The sequence below is a fragment of the Pecten maximus genome, chromosome 2 (genome assembly GCF_902652985.1).
Source record: "Pecten maximus chromosome 2, xPecMax1.1, whole genome shotgun sequence".
NCBI lineage: Eukaryota > Metazoa > Mollusca > Bivalvia > Pectinida > Pectinidae > Pecten > Pecten maximus.
In genome coordinates this window covers 24268924-24294447 of record NC_047016.1, presented here as the reverse complement: position 1 = coordinate 24294447, position 25524 = coordinate 24268924, and the positions used below count along the sequence as shown (strand labels likewise).

Sequence of the window (25524 nt, the reverse complement as noted above, 5' to 3'; positions counted from 1 at the left end):
ACACGGACAATAACTAGATACACGGCGTCACGGACAATAACTAGATACACCGGATCATATACAATAGCAAAATACACGGACAATAACTAGATACACGGCGTCATCGAGAAAATAAAAATACACGAAAGATATATTGTTTTATATGACGTAGTTGATAATGGCTACGGTAGATACACGGCGTCAGGCGATATTAACTGGTAGTCAAACGTCACGTTTGCATTTGATAATTCCTAAATATTTCGTGTACATATACGGTTTTTCCTAAGCTATTGAGCTGGTGAAGAGACGTCTACTGGGTATGGTTCCCTGTGGCGAATCATGTCGTACTCAGCCTGCTAAGCAACTTTCTCTCAGGCTTTCAGAGCTGTCGTTTCATTTATTATAAAAGAGATTTCAGATGAGATTGAAGCTTGTGAAAAGAGGTATCGGTAGACAAAACATTCTGAATTATGCATCATTAGCACATACATAAACAGTGTTGTGATCAGGGAGATCTGATACATCATAGCAATGTATTAGTCGTTTGAAGTGATTGCGTGTCGTGTGTCACGTGGTCTTTTACAGGTTGGCCGGTTACAGGTAAACAACAGGTATGTTAAATGCCCCAGAGACCGAGACTCCAGATATAGGAACCTTGATACATATCATAAATACGTAACATAAAGCTATCGACAGCATCTAAAACAACACCTTTAGAAGTCTTTTAATACTTATCGTAAAACAGGTGCGTTACTATTGACTTATACAATGTAGCCCCATCGTATGGCAACAACCTACTCCCACTAGCTCGTAATAATCTGTATGTCAGAATGACAGTTAACCATGTGCTGTCTGGTGATCAAACGATTTGTATTACATATAAATGTAACTACCAATTGCAAATAACCACGTGTCGTCTGGCTACCAAATGACCATGTGTCGTCTGTCTACAAAAAAGCCCGTGCCGTCTGGCTACCAAATAGCCACGTGCTGTATGGCCACCAAATAACCAAGTGCTGTCTGGCTACTAAATAGCCACGTGTCGTTTGGCTTCCAAATTGTCATGTGCCGTCTACCAAATAACAACATGTCGTCAAGGCTACCAAATAACCACGTGTCGTCTGAATTAAATTACCTCGTTACGGTTTTTTTTCGACGTAAATGGTTAGCTGGCGCGGTTTGTAAAAAATATTTCGTGAACATCGACCCTGAAGGGACTCGAACCCTCAATCTTCGGCTCCGGAGGCCGACACCTTATCCATTAGGCCACAGGGTCTACTATTTCCATACAGCTGAAATGAAATATATTCGTGATCTTGCTACCAAATAACTTAAGAAAATAATATCCACAAAGTAAGTGTATGCAGCTCTAAACTGGAAAATGACTGTGTAGTCTATAAGTCCAACTTTGATTCTTTAAAATACAAAACTGCTTGTACATGTAGTATATATCATATAAATGCTCCACAGCTTACCGTCGGGTTGAAATTCTCTGTAAGTATACTAAGTACATTAGTGTATATATCCATTGTCTTTAACATGTAACGAACAAATTCATCCTGAGAGGAATACTAATGGAATCTTCTTTAATTTATCTTTTAAACGTGGGTGTTATCTGTACATTTGTAAACGACAAATAGCAAAATCACTTAATAACCCTGGAGTTCGTGTATGGAAATTCTTCCGTTATTACATACAAATTCATTCGACGCCTTATATCGTTAGGAGAGTCGTATCATCGAAAACCTCCTCATTCTAATGTGATAAGCTCCAATGAGGTGCTATTCAAATGCACGGTGTAGTTAATTTGCATAAAATCCCTAGCTCTAATCATGACATACGACTGCCATGTCAGATATTTCCCTCTGAATAAAACATTTTGGGTACTCAATCTGGATAGTCAAATGATCGTAAATTCTTCACAAAAATACCTGAAATGTTGCCAATATACAGAAGCAGTCGAAGACACTTGCATTAAGGCTATATTGAGCGGGACATATTTGGTACCCGGGGTGTTTACGGTGCTTACGTAGAATCCTGCCACTGACTGCGGGGTATGGCCTTCATTATGAGCTGTTATTATGTGGTAGTCACTATAAATATTTAACCGGCCGTGTAATTTGTGTGGTCAGTTGGCCGGAATGCTGTCCGTTAATCAGCACGCAGATTTAATGTATGTAGGGGTATACAAATAAATACCTGTACGAGGTAATACCGTTTTCAAGGTAGCCTCTATTTAGCCGTATAAGTACATGCACTTATCATGGGTCAATATCGATGCTTCTCACAAAAGACTGGACTACATGACCCCTTGACCCCAAATCGTAAATCACGTCATTTTCTAATTACATGTACGCGTAGATCAAAGGTGTTTAAGTGATAAAACAGTAAGTATGATTACTGACAGGTGGTAGTGTTGTCTACACATTGTGATATAACACGTTACAACATCAGGCCGATCTGTGTACCCCTGTAATATTGGGCCGCCATTGTGTGTCATCCAATGTAACACTCAGCGAGATGGTCAGGTGCTAAAGAAAGTTTACTCCTAATCCTATACGGCCTTTCTTATGTCCAGATTGGTCCATTTTAGTACTTACTCAGCTAATTTTTAAGTATCACTCGATGTAGGACCATTGGTCTCTTTTTTGGCAGATCATGCTTCAGTCAATTGCACCTAAATGGGCGAAACGTTATCATCATGAAGATGTTTTACTAGATTCTAAATGCATTCTTCCTTATGGAATACTCAAATATCTGTGGAATGTTTTGTAAAATTCGCATGAAACTTTAACTCCTTATCCACGTATACCTTTGTTTAAATCAATTGACCTTCAAAACTATTATATACATTTATAAACATTGTCTTTGGTTAGAGAGAAGCAAATCAAAATAATATCAAAACAGATAATACACACCCACTACCGGAAAACCTTAGCATAAATATTATAACAGTATTGTAATCTAATGTATATACAAGCTAAGGTTGTGTTTCTTACGGATCAACCGTAATCGGGGAAATATCAATTTCATATAGACATCTGGACTGTTAAGCTCCGAAGCAAATTCAGATATGAATAACGAAAAACTATTCACTGTATTAGGAATGTATATCTAGACGGTAGATACTGCGCTTGGAACACTTGTAGCGACATTTCGGTCATTAGGATGGTAGACCAGCGCTTTAGAACACTTGTAGCGACATTTCGGTCATTAGGATGGTAGACCAGCGCTTTAGAACACTTGTAGCGACATTTCGGTTATTAGGATGGTAGACCGGCGCTTTAGAACATTTGAAGCGACATTTCGGTCATTAGGATGGTAGACCAGCGCTTTAGAACACTTGTAGCGACATTTCGGTTATTAGGATGGTAGACCAGCGCTTTAGAACAGTTGTAGCGACATTTCGGTTATTAGGATGGTAGACCAGCGCTATAGAACAACACTTGTAGCGACATTTCGGTTATTAGGATGGTAGACCAGCGCTTTAGAACACTTGTAGCGACATTTCGGTCATTAGGATGGTAGACCAACGCTATAGAACACTTGTAGCGACATTTCGGTTATTAGGATGGTAGACCAGCGCTATAGAACGGTACATCACTGACGATAGACAATCGTATTAGTTTGTTTTAATCGTTTTAGGGAGTTTAACGTTCTCACAACAGCCATGGTTATATGAGGGCGGATGTCAAGGAGAAACCTATAGAAGAAAAAAAAAAGGACAAAAAGACAGAGCAGATAAAAGAGATATCATGATATATAGTGACGGTAGACCAGTGTATTAGGGAGGATATATGGCAGGATTATCTGTCTTCCTGTCACGAGTGTTAAGGACTGGCTTTGTGGTTCCGTCTCTGTACATTGCAGGTTGTTACTGCAAGGTACTTCCAGACCAACCCTTCGGTCACGTAGCCCTGCGCTCTACCACAAGACCGCAATGCATAATAAACTAATGCATACATTTTTGTACATCAAGCTGCGGATGTTTTTCAATCAAATAAAAACATTGTATTAATAATGATCACATTGATTGTCAAACAGTTCTCAACTTATTGAAAATCATTTTAATCTACGTAATATAGGAAAGATATCATTCTGTCTGACCACGGACTTCCGTAGTCCTACCTTTGGTACTGACTAGATCTGGTCACACTGCTGTTTGTCCTTTAATACTGAATACCTAGGTACCATTGTTAAATGTGTAGGTCTCATACTTAAATGTGAGTGGTTAGTTGTTATTCGCTACTGTGCTATAATCAAAGCTGGTGTCAAGGTTTCGTCAACAAAAGTATAGTGGAGCTTTCAAAATAGGGCATTGTCCAGTGAAGTCTTTAAGGTAGGGCATTGTCCAGTGTTTATCTGAGCTATTATTTAGTGTAGGACACGATGACCTTCGCTTACAATGGCCATCGGCATTCGTTGCGTCATGGAGGATTTGGTAATATATTAGATTCAGGGCAGAGTTTGATAGTTTGATCCGATCACAGTCAGGTGCGTGTCGGAGCGTGAACAAGAGTAGATTAAATGACATCCCGGGTGTTCCACGGACATCCACGTGTGGGTTGTACAGTACTCTATCTGCCGTCAGCCCTAGAGCGACTCCTCTTTCCCTAGGAAAGTCCATTATATTATCAATGACTATTGACTGCTTGGTGTAGATCTAACATGTTTGAGGCAATCTTTAAGCAGAGTTGTCGTTCCTTACTCTCACTGTGTTAGTCGCTTATCTACCAAGAGTTGTCGTTCCTTACTCTCACTCTGTAAGTCTCTATCTACCCAGAGTTGTCGTTCCTTACTCTCACTGTGTAAGTCTCTATCTACCCAGAGTTGTCGTTCCTTACTCTCACTGTGTAAGTCTCTATCTACCCAGAGTTGTCGTTCCTTACTCTCACTGTGTTAGTCTCTATCTACCCAGAGTTGTCGTTCCATACTCTCACTGTGTAAGTCTCTATCTACCCATAGTTGTCGTTCCTTACTCTCACTTTGTAAGTCTCTATCTACCTAGAGTTGTCGTTCCTTACTCTCACTGTGTTAGTCTATATCTACCCAGAGTTGTCTTTCCTTACTATTACTGTGTAAGTCTCTATCTACCCAGAGTTGTCGTTCCATATTCTCACTGTGTAAGTCTCTATCTACCTAGAGTTGTCGTTCCTTACTCTCACTGTGTTAGTCTATATCTACCCAGAGTTGTCTTTCCTTACTATTACTGTGTTAGTCTCTATCTACCCAGAGTTGTCGTTCCTAACTCTCACCGTGTTTTCATCATAATCATAATACAGCTCACAGTTACATTATAGATAGGTTCACAGCACAATCTATGAGGGTATATTCTATATAATTACCTACAATTATAAATATTTCAATTTCTACTCGAGTTGGACTCAATGAAACTACCAAACTTAATCTGTTTCATTTGCTCATGAATTTGACCAGATTAACACTGATCAGTGCGTATGAATACATGGTTAAAATCCTTCCACGGAACGATTTCACTTTTTCTACATTGTTGTTATAATCATGGAATAATTATTAAAATTATCAAATGTATAATGTATTCTTGTATTTTATGAAATACCAGATAAGCTAGATACTTCTATTTTGACAAAATAATGCTATTTTTAATCCTAAAATTGCGGACTATTTTACTCGGCCGACTAGACATGCACAATCCGGAACTCCTCGGGCTTTTCCGCATTTGTAGTTGCACAAGCTTCGAGACATTAATATCTAGACCGACTTTTTTATTCGAAAAAAAAACAATTGAAATATAAGGATTGAATCTTGATTTGGTCGATTTCATGGGGTCATGAATTGAGTTGCTCTTGAGACAAATTCAACATGAACTGCTTCGCAGTTCATTAAATTTGTCTCAAGAGCAACTCAATTAATGACCCCATGAAATCGACCAAATCAAGATTCAATCCTTAATTGGTTTTCCAATCCATAACCATAACCATATCCCATAGCCCTAACTATAACCATAGCCATAACCTAAGTTAAATGTACATATGTACACATTTAATCAGTCAAGGACACGGTATCGCATGGAAATAAAGTCGCCAAATTCTTTTTCTCAATTGAAACATAACATACACAATAAACATGATAATTGGCCTGTTTGTCAAAAATGTGTGTTGATAGCTGTAAACCAGATCTGGCCTTGCGGTCTGACCAGTCACCTATCGGACTAATGATCTGATAGAAAGGTAGGTGATTGTTTTATATGATAACAAACAACCGATATGTCATGATGTCAAAGCCATTTCAAATATTTGACGGCAAATCTGTATAATAATATATCTGACTAGTCTGACACATAGATATCATCGCAAGATTGTCGGATGTTGTCGGATGTTATCGGATGACATCGCTGATGAAAGAGACACACTACCATTGGAGGTATTACCAATGACCTGTCCAAACAATTAGATCGAAATCACAGATCTGTATAAATCCCTACTTACATATGTATATCTGGACTTCGTCTAGCCAAAATGATTAGATTTGTTTTTACACACAATTAAACAGTTTACGTACACACGCCTTTCCTTTTAACCATAGTTACATAAATAAACCTGTGAGTCTGCTACCTTCTATGATTGATTTTATACACTATTAATTCCGCCGATTAAAATAATGCGTTTTGTGCCGAGTTTCATTTATCTATTAGTTATATCTTTCTGTTTTAGTCATCATTAACGTGATCCACGGTCAAACATCACCATCGCAAAGGACGCTCAAACAAAGCAATATATCAAGGAAAAATTAAATATCAAAACATTTAAGGTCTTCATAGACAGAATACAATAACTGTTTTATCATAATTCTTTTTGAAAATGATATAGATATATGATTACCAATATAATTCGTGTAGGACGACTTTCTCTCGGTTTGCTCCACTGCCTGGACATTTCGTCAGGCCAAGGACCTATACAATTCTATAAAGTATCTTTTTTAAGGTTTAAAATAGGATAGACAGTTTAATGCCTTCAAGGTCCGTGGGTAAGTTCTCTTCAGCAGCACAATATCGTGTTATGTCATTGTAAAATTTTTAGAGACAAAATTAAATTTGCAATTAACTATTTCCATCGATACCAAAACATGCCCGATATCATTATGTACCTGAAATGAGCTCTCAATGAAATCAGACAAGCCGTTCAGGACCCAATCATAATGTTCGGCATGATATCTAACTTACTAATTGGTTTTTAAAAAAAAATTATTGAAACACGAAGGAATGAAACTAAAGAAAATTTCAACAACCTGCTCAAAACCCGATATCATGTCAGGGTAAGACGTAAAACTGTCTGGTGACGAGGTGGTACGTGGACACGACTACAATACGTCGATATTGTTGTAATATTTACTTAATGATCACCGAATTTTGTACCGGATACCTGACAAAGTAGTCGCTTTCAGTGAATGAAATCGGTGTGTGTTACGTTTGGTCGACGTAAATGTAGTTAACAGCGGTGAAATACTCATTATCTAACCCGTAAAAAACCTCTCGGTTGCACCTTTAAATTGACAAAGTTCTTTATCGGAGACACTATCTAAAGCTTAACAATGTTCTCAATGTAAACCATACCATGCCGTTCACATTTCTGAAAATACTTTAAAACATTATCTCGTTGAAGTACAAAACTATGAAATCTGTGTTAGCTGCCTAGGGTATATGCCATTACACACAAAAATGTTTCATTCGATCTGATACATGAAGATGTTAGAGAAAAATGATAATTGGTCTCTTCCAGTATACCAACTTTGCTATTACATGTACACGTACATTGATGTGTTTATTTTCAGCAAGCACCAGGAAGTTAAAGAAGTGTTAGGCTACCTTCCTGTTAACGTACAGTACAAGAACTGACCATGCAATTAATACTAAATGACGTGTCTCAGTAGACACTAAAACAACGTGCGTTTAATTGACAGTTAGGGTAGTGATGACCTCTAATTGACACCTTTATTATGTTGGATTACGAACACGAAAACAATAGGACATAACGTCACCAGAGTCCACTGGGTTCATCGTCAGGACAAATGAAACAGCAACCTTTGTATAATGGCAACAATTGCTATTCACTGCGAATTATCGTCAGGGCAAAGGAAACGGCGTCCTCTGGATAATGGCGATCCGAGGTCTTCTCTGGAAATGTACATCGTCAGGACAAACAAAACAGCAATCTTTGGATAATGGCAACCCTTTCTCTTCACTATGAATAGTGTCGACCCGTGGTCTTTACTATGAATAGTTAGGACAAAGCAGTCGGCGTCCTCTGAGTAAAGGTGACTCGTCTTCTTCACTGGGAATCTATCGTAAGGACAACCCACTCGGTGTCCTCTGGATAATGGCGACCCGAGTTCTTCACTGGGAGTGTATATAAAAGCTAAAGGAAACATAAACATCTTGAAAATCGCGGTTTGTGTTCTTACACAACGAATGTATCATCAGGACAAAGTAAACAGCGAACTTTTGATAATAGCGACCCTTGTTTTGCACTGGGAATTTGTTGCCAGGGAAATTAGTACAGAGTGCGACCATTGTCTATCGTCACAGCAAACGAGAAGCGTCTTCTACGTAACGACGTATTTGTCTTGTCTACTCTAATTTTACTGTGATTTCCCAACCACAACATTTACGACTTTTACTTTCAATACGGTTTGATGTACTCTTGTTTATACGTAACCTTCGGCAATGGATTACTACCCTTGCTGAATGAGAGCACTCCTCTTGTGTTCTCTTGGTTTTTTCTCGGTTGGAACTGTTGCATTAGTGCCAAAATGCTAGCGCCTGTGTGAAGGCTTCTATTAACTGATCAAAGAAATGGCTGTTAGAGTACTATCTAGATATTGTTCCATGTTTTATCACTGCTTGGTGTTGAACCCTGTGTCTTTGTTCTGGCTGACTTATTATCAGTGGCGATGTTTACGGTCTGAGAATTGTTTACTACCTGTGTGTGGCCAATCATGGAATCTAACGTCGTGGTACTCTATAATTTGCTCCTGGTCCTGGTGTCAGCTGTGGCGAGATCATGTCTACCTCGCGGGGTAACAAAAGTCATTAAATGAAAGCAAATCCATCTGATTGGTGTAATGAGTAATGTAGATGGATGTAAAGAATTTCCCATCAAACCTTGTCGATGATCTGCCATGGCTGTCAGATAAAATCACACGAATGAACATGTCATAGCCAGGCTACTTCTAATGTGACCCTGTTTCTTTTTAAAATTGTATCAGAAAATAAGTGTTTCAATCATTTTTCCAACTCAAATAAAACACAACCTCCTATTTACTATAGTACCATACACTAACAAATGCGCTGATTCCAGGATATGATACTAAAGCCTGCCCTAATAAAAAATTCATAGGCTCCAGGGAAGATGGATGACAAAACAGCGTGACATGATTATCAAAGTAAAACGCTTCCAGTGATATCAGTGTACAGCGCCCTCTACTTCCTCTAGGACGTAAGTCGGTATCAGCGCCCTCTGCTTCGCCTAGGGACGTTAGCTGTATAATGGAAGATAACCACTTGATGCGATAACTCATTTTCCATCTATGGTTTGCTTTTCAGTAATAATACATTCTAATGTACAGTGATCAAATTATCACACGATGGTGTGCCAATAAAGACTCTTTATCCTCGTGTCTAAATCGTAGTACATGTACCTACCCAAGTCAACATCTCCTTATAAGTTACACAGAAGAATTGCTACGTTTCGCGGGGATAGGGTTTTGCACTTTGGAGAGGTTACACTATGGTGCAACACTTTATGCTAATAGCGAATGTCATTTTGATTGTGAATACGGTAGCATGAACGCAGTGTTAGCAATTGACATATTCTAATGCTCGTTGTCAACTGTGTTTTACAACGATATACGCAATCAAAATGGCCCTCAATGCTGTAATAAATGAATTTGTGTAAACGGATTTTATGGTAATTACCACTGTTGTTTAAATAACATTTTAAAGGGATTGGTCAGATATTGTTGGAATGAAGATGGAATCTTGCTGAAGCCTGCAGAAAACAGAGAAGATATCCGGGGCTACACTGGAAGAGTTGCAACATCTTCTAGGGCTTAGTTCATTACTATAATTTATTCGAAGTCCGAGTTAGCTTGCTGTGAAGCAGGATGTAAATCTAAGCACTGAGTGGATGTATAGACATACTGGTATTGCTGGCTGCCTATCGTTTAAAGGGGAAAAAACATCGATTAACACCATTGGAATCAGCAAGGTACCGAATATGTATTCCTTCTAGCGAATACTTGGCGGTCAGGAAACCCTGCAGTTGATGGTCCCATTGTTCGGTTAGATATCGGGAATCAAGTAATACGTATAGTCACGTCTTTCACCTTTCAATTTTATTTTATTGAATTTTCTTTTCATGAATCAGATATACAGAGAAAAGATATTATGCAACTTTCAACGTATATACAGTGTATCAATCAGTAGGACAAATTATAAGATTCTTTAAACAAAACTTGTGTCAACTTGCACAGATGTTGATATTAGCAATATTCATTAGCTCTGAAAACATTTTTCTAAAATCGCAACAAAAAAATTAATTTGTCACCTATTTCATGGATATCACAGTATGAACAGATTCTATGTGGGTATTCTACATGATTCCATCTGCTAGTTTTCACTATGAATCTATAATTATTTGTTCTGAACTTACAAAGTAGTATTCTGCAATAGCACAACGTCCGCGACTCCTTTGTCACCACCCTAACTATCATTTGAGATTGTGACTTAACCGTTAATTGATATAAATTTGTACTTAGGGGTGGTCGTGACCTAATTTTGTATTTAGGGGTGGTCGTGACCTAAATTTGTATTTAGGGGTGGTCGTGACCTAGATTTGTATGGCGGGTGACGTCGATGGAGTAGAAGACGCTTACTCTTCCGGATCACATGGTATTATTATCTTGTCATTTTTAAGAGTTTCCATGCAAATTTCAAATTATGGTTTAGCTATAATGTCGTTATTCTTTGTTGTTTTTGACATTTTAAACAAAATGCAATTCATCCCTGAACGGAACACATAACAAACAGCTTTTGTACAAATTATCATAACTGTTAAAAGATACATACACACTGATGATGGAGATACGGGAAAGAAGATACATTTACATTAATTGTCCAAAGATTGATTTAGAAGTCATTGGACTGTAAACCATTACCAGAACAAATCAACCAATACGTGGTTGTGTCTCCGGAGAAGTTTAAATTGAAGATGTTTGTAATTATTGTCGGGGTGGGATTTTTGAGTTTTGTGACATGGCGATAAAAATAATTCTGTAGATTATCACTGATATCTTTAGTTAGCTGTGATAAGTTGTATTCAAGTTTCTATCTTGTATAGACTTGTACTAGGATGTCGTGTAGACAGCTGTCTGATCAACAGAAGACGGTAGGTGTAAACACAAAGGGAAAATAAATCTCAAATAATAGTTAATGTTTCATTGATGTGTAATTTATTATACATGGTCTACTGTATAACGTCTCTTCAGGAGTTCAGACAAATTTACCTCAATAATCATTTCCCCCCACCAAAATGATTTATAAAACGCTCATATTAAATCGCCTGCTTTCTATCTCCAAACATTTAACTTGAATGGTTTCTACATCAAAAATATTTCTACTCTCAGCATCTCTCGTTGCTATCCTCAAACATCGATGCCCTCAATTATTGATACCCTGAAACATCGCTACCCTCAACACCGATGCCCTAAAATACTTTTGAAATTGCCATTTAAATACCCTACCTACAAACATAACGTAAAATAAACATAGAATCGCAGTCTTGGTGTCGTTGAAAGTTTGTTTTAAGCTTGTTATTGACACTTTTTGTCATTTCTTGAGGGAGTAATGGTTACATCTCTATAACCTGACTAAGAGGGGGTTAATGTTTAATCTGTTCCTGTTTCTAAATTTTGGATTCTACAGGGAACACATTAATGATGTACTACAAACACCCACATATTTTAAAACTATATTACAACACCTACTTTATCACTGCAATTAATCGAAATCATCAGACCATGGAAGTCTGTAATAGTATAATGATACAGCTGAGGTCGCCCATTGGTGGATGGTAGGGCGTTTTTAGGAGATTCATAGCGTGGTGGCGTGGGGAGGTGTGTAGAGAGTGCTCCCTTATCATGATTACCAATACCCGACATCAAAAGTGGATATTTTATTTTTCGTGGAAATTATCCATCGTTAAAGTTCAATTGAGTATTTGATGAGTTAGGTAGATCTATATAAAGATTACATGTTGTTTACAAAGGCGTTGAAGGTTTTAGTGTATCTTCCAGTTTATCTCGACACGGGCTGCTAGATCCCAAAATTACCATGCCAAGGTCAAATGAAAGTCAAACAGCCCGGCCAGACTGATGTGAATTGTCATAGCCGAATGGTGTCGTAAACACAAACTAGACACCAAATGTTCACACTGACAAAACCTTTTCCCATGTTCACAATGAAGTGAAACACCTTAGTAACCTTCTTTAGCAGAGAAATCCTAATCCTGTTGGAAATAAAGTATTATTAATTGAAAAACAGTATTTGCCAATGGATTAAAGAGAAGACATGTACGTGATATGGGACTGTAGAGAAATTAACCGAAGACTCCAATTCTGGCAGTATCTGAAAATGTGCTAAGGTCACGTGAATAATAAACTGTAAAATGATGTTTTCCTCTTTTGTATAGGCAATAAAGATCTACATGCGAGTCCCGAGTCCTGTACTCATAGAATGTTGATGGGACTCACATAATTGCTGATAATAATTAGATTTAACATCGTGGGGCTAAATATTTTAGCAATACAGTTGAAAAGGACTCATTATCATAAATTGTAGTTTGATTACTGTATATGGCAGCATATTAAGAAATATAACTGTCGAAAATGAGCTGTTAAGGCAGGATAAGATGTATTGCACTCAATCTTTAAACAGGAACACGTCTTTATGTATAACCTACACAAACAGGGGTGATTTAAATATCTCGATTTAATACAAAAATCATACGAATATCAATATTTCTAACAGGTTGAGCTCCCAGGTAAGGTATGCTTAAAACTCCACAAAGTCATTGTGACAATGATATAAGAAAACAGACGCACAAAAATGCGTTTGTAGCCATTAAACATGGAAGTAACTACACAGACGCGAGGTCTGGGATATATTCAAAGACTTTTGTATTTAATGTACGAAAATGATTGACAAACCATGTAGCTACAGAGAGGTAAGATACAAACTGTGGCTAAGTCCGTATATCATTTATGGCACTGTGTATCCACCGATACATCTACTCCGGCTCGAGGTGGCTAACCTTTCTATCTCGGCGTTAATGTACCTTGCCTTTTATAGAGCGTCATTAACACCTGTCCGTCCAAATAGAGATTTAACCAATATGTTAATGGTCAGTTAACGACGTTTAAAGTAAACTACAGTGTGGTCCTACCTGTCAATAACGACAGAGCTGAGGAAAAAAAGGACAATTATTGTAAAAATAAAGAATCATTTTATTACAATTTTACAACCGAACAACTCAACAAATCCCAGACATGTTGCCCTTGACCTCTAACTTGGAGGACCATATGGTAGAAAAACGGTTTATTCGTTTGGTTTTTCTGTTCAATGAAGATATAATTAACTTCCAAACATATAAAGATGTTTTTTGTCATCGGCAGTTGCAATGGTTTAGTGCTGAATATTGCATGGCTTCTGATATCTGTTTATTGTGGGAGGCTGAAGTTGGTTCCAAGTTCCGAGATTTTGATATCTGACTATTGCAAGGCTTCCAGTGTCTGTCTATCGCATGGCTTCAGATATCTGATTATTGTAGGAGGCTGAAGTTGGTTCCAAGTTTCGAGATTTTGATATCTGACTATTGCAAGGCTTCCAGTGTCTGTCTATCGCATGGCTTCAGATATCTGATTATTATATGGATTCTGATATCTGACATCTGTATGGTTTTTGATATCTACTGTAATTATTGAATGACTTTGGATATCTAATTATTGAATGACTTTGGATATCTAATTATTGAATGGATTTTGATATCTGATTAAGGCAATGCCTCTGATATATGATTATTACATGGTTTCTAATGTCTGATTGTCAATTTTGGTATCTGTCTGTTGTCAGCATATCCCTCTTCATGTATCTGCAGGAGTATTGTTATTCACAAATTTACAAATGTGGAGTGGAATAGGTACATTTTAACTACCTTGAAAATTGCTTTTAACCCATCTTAATTACACCATTATCACAGTAGCTCCAGATTGAAATCTGTTTGTCTTTTCTTAACCCATACAGACTACTTATATATGAGAGATGACTGTGACGCGGTCGAGTTATCAATGAAGCCTGGCTGTTGTTGTTCTGTAGAACACTGATTAGGTTAGACTCTCGCTGCAGTCGCACTTTTTCCAATACATTTACCAGTTCTTGCTGATTCAGCAGAATTTTCACTGGAATCGATCGATTTGTTCTAGCGAGACGATACAGTTCGTAGCGCGAGCTATACCGTAAATGTCCAGATAATCTACAATAAAACATATCAATATACTAGCCCTACCGTAAATGTCCAGCTATTCTACAACAAACGTTAAAGATCCTGATGTACTCTTCAACAAGCGTAGATGAATTGTAATACGTAGCATGAGCTGTACCGTAAATATTGAAACTCGTTGTGTTTTTTTTAAACAAAGTATAAATATATTTGATATGTAATAGCACAAGCTGTATTGTATATATCCAGATATTCGAAAAGAAAATGTGGCAACAAATTAAAAAAATATCCTTCCTGTGCTTGTCATTGCTCCAGGACGACCGAGGCGAGTAAACTGGCCTCCGGACGGTAATTAGTGAACAATAATTAATATGGACATTGATTAAGCTATGCTCTTAAAAGACACATGCTTAAAAACTTAAATATGATTCGGAACTCGCAGGGCTACACCATATCATTCCATTATCATCCCCTGATTACGTAATATCGCCTTAGGTCCTTTATTACGGCCTCTAATTAAAACTCATAATTGCAAAATATGGTTGTGCTGCCATGATCTGACTAAGATTAGGTATAATCTAGGAGCACGCGATGCGTATTGATCATGTGACACATTCCCCGGATCAATCAATCATTATTTATGTTTAAAACGGTACTTCCGCTGGCGTGCGCAGACTTCCGTTTGATACAATATGCAACAGAAGAAAGTAAGATAAAGAAAATGATTTTGACAAATGGGTCTTGTAAATGTCACAGTTTTAAAGATTATGGAAAATAGTGAAAACCAGAAAATAGCTCATACATCTATATGATGGTAGCTAAATACGAAATGACATTCTTAAATTTGACGATCAAATTATAAAGGAGCAGAAGACAGCGTACTTGTAAAATTAAAGAATCAAACATACCTAAAGTCAACGAGTAATTCCGATCACAAGTGAACTTAACTTGAATGAGATGTCATATTAAAATTGATATATCTATGCAAAAATTATGACTAGATATGTTTTTTTCTGCATATAGTTGTTGAGTATGTCCATCTTTTGCAGAGAATCAGTGAGATTGGCAACATCAGATTGTTACACAGCATTGTGAGCAGATTACAAAACACAAGAGAACGTCGTTTGTCGACTCATTGCGCTTGTATTTAGTATTGAACGATATGTAGACACATTTTTTCTCTGTATTTCAGACGTTGCGTACACACCACAACACTGGGCCAAAGAGGGATGTCACGAACTTAAGACGGGTTACCGTATCAACATTAGGTATTACACATAGAAACTATATATATCTGTGATCCACATAACATTTGCAATTGTAATGCAGCATTGAAGGATATATGAACACCTTTTTTCTCTGTATTTCAGACCTGTAAAAACCATGGCAACCGTATCAAAAACCTTAAACATTGCAAAATATCATGATTTTTTTTACACAATTGACACCCTTCCTTGCTCTGTTTGAAATTAAAGATCTGTACCCTGATGGCGGAATCAAGCTTGTTTTGACATATGATCAGCATTTTTTCTTTTAGCTACGAATCAAATATTTGCTACTGAAGCTATTTTACTGTTAAGACGCACTTTCGGATAATCTCCAAATTTTAATCTCGAACCGATTTTTTTTTTTTTTTTTTTAGCATGTGTAGACCACTTCATATTATCTATACCAGTTATAGTATACATTTCCCTATTTCTTCTCTGCATTTTATAATTCAAGAGTGATCTGCTTAACAATAAATCACTCATGACCAGGCTATCATACTACCGTCTGCTACTTTTGATTTAATTTTTCTCTTTCGATTTCTTTTTTATTTTCACCCGGGCACATTTCCAGACATATTAAAACGTGAGATTCGAAGTAATATATTCTATACAACACATGAAAAGATGGATAGATATACATATGTCAATATAGACTGTATAGTATTGTGGACAATAGCGACATCTTAGTATCAATTAAGTTGAAATTGTATGTACATGTATATGATACGGTTACATCTTTACATTGATTGGTTTAACATATTGATGTCTCCAAGTGCTGAAGTCACTCCAGTTTTATAGTCAATCAAAACCAGCTCATGTTTTTGTATTGTTTGTTAGCTCTAAAGATACTGCTATTGTTCTGGATGACATACGACAGCCCCCCCCCCCCCCCCCCCCCCCCCAACTCTACCCTTAAAAACTCTACCCTTATATATTTCCAACGTCGACGATATGCCTGTTGCGTTTGTACCGCAAGCCAATTATTTAAAACCTGTGCTTCGATATTAGCAAATAACACCAGAGAGAAATCTTAGTCTGATAGAACATTTTGGAAACAGAAAATTTGACAGGAAATAGAATCGATGATATTGATGAGCATGTTTACAGTCGAGTTAAGTGTTGTTTTTATATTGCTCAACATGTTATCGCCTACTCGTGACACGCTTCTTGCATTTCACCAGGAATGAATCGCTGAGATTTAATGACGCGATATTTCCCCCTCGAGTTTGCCTTTATGTGTTAGTAAAAGTTTATCCACATTTCCATCAGAAATGGATCGTTCATATAATCATACTCCCAGCCTTTTTTCACCATTTTAGTCCACCGTGGTGCCAAACGCTTGAAAACGTTTAACGCGTTCGGTGATGCTGTTCGGAGTTCGCCGGAAATAAGTGCTTTTTAATGTTGCCAATGATATCGCCTGTCTGTTATGCAGTATTATTCTGCTCTAAAGACTATCCCTCGGGTGTTCTCAGGGTTCCACATGGCGTCAAATGAATTTGTTTACCAAGAAGTCGAAATGAATAATAAAACATTTGTCGGGATGATAATATGCAGTTTCCTAGTAAAAAGAATCGGGATGCTGACAAGGACAATCGGAGTTACTAATCAAAAGGAAGACATACATTTAAACTCGCAATACCAATTCACTCTCTTTGGAAACAATCCGCAAATGACACTGATGTGTTCTCTGTAAACCATTGACATTTTTATGTTTTTTTTATATGCTGTGTCGCCGACTCCACCATTCATACTCTGTACTTTCTCTGTTAATTCAAAGGTCGAATGTATCTACAACAGTCAAACAGTTAACTGTTTAGCTTGGTAGCATGCCAGTTTGTTACAACGTGCCAATTTGTTGCAACCCATTTCTAATCTAACCAATGGCGCAGAGCTATTTGTCACACCAGGAACTCGCTAATGTTCCATGCTCGTTATCCACCCGGGGAAACAGATAAACATGCATAGTTTTCTGGTCGAAACATTAATCATTTTATATTTGTCACTTGACTGTTCACTAGACCTGTTCACTAGACTGTCCACTAGACTGTTCACTAGACCTGTTCACTAGACTGTTCACTGGACTGTTCACTAGACTGTTCACTACACTGTCCACTAGACTGTTCACTAGACTGTTCACTACACTGTTCTCTAGACTGTCCACTACACTGTCCACTAGACTGTTCACTAGACCTGTTCACTATACCTGTTCACTGGACCTGTTCACTATACCTGTTCACTGGACCTGTTCACTGGACTGTCCACTAGACTGTTCACTAGACTGTTCACTAGACTGTCCACTAGACTGTTCACTAGACCTGTTCACTGGACCTGTTCACTAGATCTGTTCACTAGACTGTTCACTAGACTGTCCACTACACTGTCCACTAGACTGTTCACTAGACCTGTTCACTAGATCTGTTCACTAGACCTGTTCGCTGGACCTGTTCACTAGACCTGTTCACTATACCTGTTCACTGGACCTGTTCACTAGACATGTTCGCTGGACTGTTCACTAGACTGTTCACTGGACTGTTCACTAGACTGTTCACTGGACTGTTCACTAGGCCTGTCCACTAGACTGTCCACTAGACTGTTCATTAGACTGTTCACTGGACTGTTCACTAGACTGTTCACTGGACTGTTAACTAGACTGTCCACTAGACTGTTCATTAGACTGTTCACTAGACTGTTCACTAGACTGTTCGCTGGACTGTTCACTAGACTCTTCACTGGACTGTTCACTAGACTGTTCACTGGACTGTTCACTAGGCCTGTCCACTAGACTGTCCACTAGACTGTTCATTAGACTGTTCACTGGACTGTTCACTAGACTGTTCACTGGACTGTTAACTAGACTGTCCACTAGACTGTTCATTAGACTGTTCACTAGACTGTTCACTAGACTGTTCACTGGACTCTTCACTAGACTGTCCACTAGACTGTTCATTAGACTGTTCACTAGACTGTTCACTAGACTGTCCACTAGACTGTCCACTAGACCTGTCCACTAGACTGTTCATTAGATTGTTCACTAGATCTGTTCACTAGACCTGTTCATTAGATCTGTTCACTAGATCTGTTCACTAGACTGTTCATTAGACCTGTTCGCTAGACTATCCACTAGACTGTTCACTGGACTATTCACTAGACTGTTCACTAGATCTGTTCACTAGACTGTTCATTAGACTGTTCAACTAGACAGTCAACTAGACTGTCCACTAGACTGTTCACTAGACCTGTTCACTAGACTGTTCACTAGACTGTTCACTAGATCTGTTCACGGGACTGTTCACTAGACAGTTCACTAGACCTGTTCACTAGACATGTTCGCTGGACTGTTCACTGGACTGTTCACTAGACTGTTCACTAGACTGTTCACTGGACTGTTCACTAGACTGTTCACTAGACGGTTCACTAGATCTGTTCACTAGACTGTTCACTAGACCTGTTCATTAGATCTGTTCATTAGATCTGTTCATTAGATCTGTTCACTAGACTGTTCATTAGACCTGTTCGCTACACTATCCACTAGACTGTTCACTGGACTGTTCACTAGACTGTTCACTGGACTGTTCACTGAACTGTTCACTAGGCCTGTTCACTAGACTGTCAACTTGACTGTTCACTAGACTGTTTACTAAACTGTTCATTAGACTGTCCACAAGACTGGCCACTAGACTGTCCACTAGACTGTTCACTAGACTGTTCACTAGACTGTCCACTAGACTGTTCACTAGACTGTTCACTAGACTGTCCACTAGACTGTTCACTAGACTGTTCACTAGACTGTTCACTAGACTGTTCACTAGACTGTTCACTAGACTGTTCACTAGACTGTTCACTAGACTGTCCACTAGACTGTCCACTAGACTGTCCACTAGACTGTTCACTAGACTGTTTCACTAGACTGTTCACTAGACTGTCCACTAGACTGTTCACTAGACTGTTCACTAGACTGTCCACTAGACCTGTCCACTAGACCTGTTCACTAGACTGTTCACTAGACTGTTTACTAGACTGTCCACTAGACTGTCCTAGCTGTTCACTAGACTGTTCACTGATTTCACTAGACGTTCACTAGTACTCCACTAGACTGTTCACTGGACTGTTCACTAGACTGTTCACTGGACTGTTCACTGACTGCCCACTAGACTGTTCACTAGACTGTTCACTAGACTGTCCACTAGAATCTGTTCCTAGACTGTCCACTGATCGTCACTAGACATGTTCACTAGACCACTGTTCACTAGACTGTTCACTGGACGTGTTCACTTGGACTGGTCCACTAGACTGTCCACTAGATCTGTTCACTAGACCTGTCCACTAGACCTGTCCACTAGACTGCTCACTGGACTGTCCACTAGACTGTTCACTAGACTGTTCACTAGACTGTCCAATAGACTGTTCACTAGACTGCTCACTAGACCTGTCCACTAGACTGTCCACTAGACCTGTCCACTAGACCTGTTCACTAGACTGTTCACTGGACTGTCCACTAGACTGTTCACTAGATCTGTTCACTAGACTGTTTACTAGACTGTCCACTAGACTGTTCACTGGACTGTTTACTAGGCCTGTCCACTAGACTGTTCACTAGACTGTTCACTGGACTGTTCACTGGACTGTTTACTAGGCCTGTCCACTAGACTGTTCACTAGACTGTTCACTAGACTGTTCACTAGACTGTCCACTAGACTGTCCACTAGACCTGTTCACTAGACATGTTCACTAGACTGTCCACTAGACTGTCCACTAGACCTGTCCACTAGACTGTTCACTAGACTGTTCACTAGATCTGTTCACTGGACTGGTCACTAGACTGTTCACTGGACTGTTCACTAGACTGTCCACTAGATCTGTTCACTAGACCTGTCCACTAGACTGTTCACTAGACTGTTCACTGGACTGTTCACTGGACTGTCCACTAGACTGTCCACTAGATCTGTTCACTAGACCTGTCCACTAGACCTGTCCACTAGACTGCTCACTGGACTGTTCACTAGACTGTCCACTAGATCTGTTCACTAGACTGTCCACTAGACTGTTCACTAGACTGTTCACTAGACTGTTCACTGGACTGTCCACTAGACTGTCCACTAGACTGTTCACTGGACTGTCCACTAGACTGTCCACTAGATCTGTTCACTAGGCCTGTCCACTAGACTGTTCACTGGACTGTTCACTGGACTGTCCACTAGACTGTCCACTAGATCTGTTCACTAGACCTGTCCACTAGACCTGTCCACTAGACTGCTCACTGGACTGTTCACTAGACTGTTCACTGGACTGTCCACTAGACTGTCCACTAGATCTGTTCACTAGGCCTGTCCACTAGACTGTCCACTAGACTGTTCACTAGACTGTTCACTAGACTGTTCACTGGACTGTCCACTAGACTGTCCACTAGACTGTTCACTGGACTGTCCACTAGACTGTCCACTAGACTGTTCACTAGACTGTTCACTAGACTGTCCACTAGACTGTCCACTAGACCTGTCCACTAGACTGTCCACTAGATCTGTTCACTAGATCTGTTCACTGGACTGTTCACTAGACTGTTCACTAGATCTGTTCACTAGACTGGTCACTAGACTGCTCACTAGACTGTTCACTAGACTGTTCACTAGACTGTCCACTAGACTGTTCACTAGACTATTCACTAGATCTGTTCACTAGACTGGTCACTAGATCTGTTCACTAGATCTGTTCACTGGACTGGTCACTAGACTGTTCACTAGATCTGTTCACTAGACTGGTCCACTAGACCTGTTCACTAGACTGTCCACTAGACTGTTCACTAGACTGTCCACTGGACTGTCCACTAGACTGTTCACTAGATCTGTTCACTAGACCTGTCCACTAGACCTGTCCACTAGACTGCTCACTGGACTGTTCACTAGACTGTCCCCTAGATCTGTTCAAAAGACTGTCCACTAGACCTGTTCACTAGACTGTTCACTAGACTATTCACTAGATCTGTTCACTAGACTGTTCACTAGACCTGTCCACTAGACTGTTCACTAGACTGTCCACTAGACCTGTCCACTAGACTGTTCACTAGACTGTTCCACTAGACTGTTCCACTAGACTGTTCACTAGACTGTTCACTACACTGTTCACTAGACTGTTCACTAGACTGTTCACTAGACATGTTCACTAGACCTGTTCACTAGACCTGTCCACTAGACCTGTTCACTAGACTGTCCACTAGACTGTTCACTAGACTGTTCCTAGACTATTCACCAGACTGTCCACTAGACTGTTTACTAGACCGTTCACTAGACCTGTTCACTACTGTTTACTAGACATTTCACTAGACTGTCCACTAGACTGTTCACTAGACCTGTTCACTAGACTGTTCACTAGACTGTGCATCAATCCACTGGCATTCATATCTGTTCTAGCCGATGACGCGATTGTTTGTCTGTATGGTACATTGTGATTGTAAATTTCTCCAATGTCCTTTTGTGTGTTTCGAGTGGCCTTCTCTTTATTGTTAACATACATGTTTCGCTAACGTTGAGGAAAGTTAAAACTTTCAGATCATTTCACCAAGACGTGTATGGCCATAGCTGTAGGTGAAATCTTGTAAACCAACACAACATCCCTTCGGTAGTTTGTCTTTACGGCGAACTATACTTTATACTATTCTGTACCTGCCTGGACGTGTTTTGAGTGTTCAGACATACCTTTATAATTGGCCTTTTGACCAAACCATTGAGTTTCGTTCTTTTGCACTTTTTATTTGCGAAAAGAAACAGATGTTTTCGAAGCATATATATTTTTTCAAATACAATTTAAAAAAAAAAAAACAACAACAACAACATCGTAGGTAATTGTAAATTCTTGACTTCTTGATGATGTTAAACTTCTATACAGACATGGAGGTTCTGAATGACACCAGCGTAATAACATAGAACAAATATCCCCGCTTTGACAGAAATTAAATAAACGCAAAATCTCATCGAAGTCCAGACCATTTCAAAATATGAATAAAACAAAAACAATTTTAACTGCACAATATTGATATTTAAACTCGTGCAACATAACAGTATATAATCACAATGTGAATGTCGAACTCTACAAAACGTCTTAACCGAACAGGTTGGCATCCTACCACCTTAGATGTATGCATGACAAATTCTGCAAAATTGTTTAATAGACAAGTGCGATGGACAGATGGACGAATGATGACACTCAAGCCCGGTATACATTTGAGGAGGTAGACAATAACATGCCATATTCGTCCGAGACGGTGAGATGTTTCCCTCATGCCAGCGGGCAACATTGAGCATTAATATCGTAGTGCCGCCAGAAAAAAAAGTTTTAAAAACTTGTAATGATCTGATGAGTCATTTAACAAAAGAGAAATTAAGGCAAGTTTGTGAACAAAATCGAGTTATATTGTATAAAACTCCTTCATGCTTTGACTGGTGAAGAGTGAAGGATATTGACTTATTTTGAAAAGAACTGTTCAATCACTATTCGTGTACTTGTGGATAATGGAACTGCTTATCGTTCTGTAAAATCTCATATTACGTAACACTGACGCCTAGAAGGCTACTACAGATAATGAGTCACACAATAACCATGTCGCCATACCGTTTATCTCCTAATAAATACACTTCAGAAGCAGAATACATCAGAAAAGTAAAGGTATATATCGCTGAATCCCCAGAAAAAAATATTGAATTCTCCGCCGTCAGTGATTATCCGAACATGCAATATGTGCTCGTGCGGTAGTTGATGAATTGTTATCTTTTGTCACGTTCCTGCCTTGTCTAAGTTCTATCTGCCATGTTCCCGCCGTGCCGCGTCCTGCCGTGAACACGTTCTATTTTGTCGCGTTCCTGCCTTGTCCGCGTTCTATTCTTACGCTGTTCCTACATTTTCTGCGTGTTGTTGCGTTCCTGCCTTGTCTGCGTGTTGTCGCGTTCTTGTCTCGTCTTGAATATCATTGGGTTTTTCGTCTCTATGTTGTCCGCGTTCTATCCTTGCCCCGCTCCTGTCTTGCCTGCGTGTTGTGGCGTTCCTGCCTTGCCTGCGTGTTGTGGCGTTCCTGCCTTGCCTGCGTGGTGGCGTTCCTGCCTTGCCTCGTGTTGTTGCTTTCCTGCCTTGCCTGCGCGGTGTCGCGTTCCTGTATTGCCTGCGTGTTGTCGCGTTCCTGCCTTTCCTGCGTGTTGTTGCGTTCCAGTATTGCCTGCGTGTTGTGGCGTTCCTGCCTTGCCTGCGTGGTGGCGTTCCTGCATTGCCTCGTGTTGTGGCGTTCCTGCATTGTCTGCGTGTTGTCGCGTTCCTGCCTTGCCTACCTGTTGAGGCGTTCCTGCTTTGCCTGCGTGTTGTGGCGTTCCTGCCTTGCCTGCGTGTGATGTCGCGTTCCTGCCCTGTCTGCGTGTGTGATGTCGCGTTCCTGCCTTGTCCTGATAATCATTCTGTTTCTTTCGTCACTATCTTGTCCGCTTTTTCCATATCACATGATCACCAACTTTAGATTCTTATCTTCTTTCTCTCCGTTTTGCGTTCCAGCCTCGTCGAGTTCTGTGTTGCGTCTAGTGGGCTGTTGTTTCTCTTCCATTGTCGAACTTGATTGGATTGTGTGCTGGTGATGTGGTAGTTTATAGATTGTATTGGGATCTCCTTGTAGATGAAGTACGGTTAGTAAGTCTTTGAACATTTCATACGCCATGTAGTAGACCTATTTTATATGGTAAACTATCGATTACATTGCATGTTGTTTGTGATCAATGTAAAATTAACGTGGCCAATCCTCTTCAATCCAATATCAATAGTTGCACGAACAACAGAATTCAAAAACGCATGTGAATAAATATTTGTTGATTGCGTGACTTAAGTCATTGGACTCTGTAGCTTGGATCAAACAGCATTGGATAATGATAATCATTCCAACATAACCTCGGAAAGGCGGGTGGGTTGGTGGAAGTGTAGGGATGACATATTACTTATATACGTATTAAAGAAAGAGATGTGTGTTATATTGATATTAAACTATATAAGGTAATATGTAGGTGTCTGTAGGTAGCTTCTTGTATTGATGTTTTACGTCAACGAACAACACAATATATATACTGCATTGTCATCTTGAAATTTGTGTTTCGCTAGTTTAACTCATTAATTCTAATTTGTTCTGTCTACCAAAAATACCATTTATCATTATAAAACGGAGGTAGCGGTGTGTAACGGTAGTAACAAAGTTTTGACAGCTGTGACAATAAACTATATTGTTAACAATGTGCTGGGATGAATATATACGTATATGTATATGAACTTAACTTCGAACAACGGTGTTAGACATATTTCAGCAGTCTTTGAACTCTTTCGGTTTCCTGTATTATTGAAGCAGCAATTCCATGCAGTATTTGTGACGTTTAAGAGGTAGCAGCCGACATTGATACACAGCGTGAGTCTGCAACGGTGCGGTGTACTTTAATTTGCAATTGTGCTGTTTTAGGACACCTTAAAACACGAGTTCTGCAGAATCCTGGAGCGACTGTCATTTTCTACCTTGTCTTTGATCTATTATTTATGTCCCGCAGTGCGCGTGTGACGATGACAATAGATTGTTTTGGGACCGTTGCTTCAGAGCAAGCCTTATCGCGCACCATTCCTCTATCGCCGATGTTAATAATACAGTTGTCACTATTGATACCTTCCGTCCCATATTAAATGTTTCCGATTTATTCATATCGTATTAAATTAGTGTTATATAAATATTATTATGTCAG

At 39.2% G+C, this 25524-nt stretch overlaps 1 protein-coding gene and 1 non-coding gene across 2 annotated transcripts; both read right to left on the bottom strand.

The window, feature by feature from the left end:
* Positions 1-1182: 1182 nt before the first annotated feature.
* Positions 1183-1255, bottom strand: Trnar-ccg. The gene has a single exon. It is a non-coding gene; the product is annotated as a tRNA-Arg (tRNA).
* An 18135-nt stretch (positions 1256-19390) lies between these two features.
* On the bottom strand, positions 19391-24356 carry LOC117342194 (circumsporozoite protein-like). The gene is made up of 3 exons (XM_033904251.1): positions 24264-24356; positions 23796-24195; positions 19391-19743 (listed from the first exon to the last, which is right to left on the bottom strand). The coding sequence occupies exons 1-3, from the start codon at positions 24354-24356 to the stop codon at positions 19391-19393; spliced, it is 846 nt and encodes a 281-aa protein (XP_033760142.1).
* Positions 24357-25524: the final 1168 nt, after the last annotated feature.

Bases quoted from the DNA above. Each gene is read 5' to 3' on its own strand.
- LOC117342194 (XM_033904251.1), bottom strand. From the start codon at position 24,356: ATGGAAGAGAAACAACAGCCCACTAGACGCAACACAGAACTCGACGAG. The intron at 24,196-24,263 runs GTGATCATGTGA...TATCAGGACAAG, and splicing joins AAGATAAGAATCTAAAGTTG to GCAGGAACGCGACATCACAC. The intron at 19,744-23,795 runs GCAAGACAGGAG...GGACAGGTCTAG, and splicing joins AGGAACGCCACAACACGCAG to TGGACAGTCTAGTGAACAGT.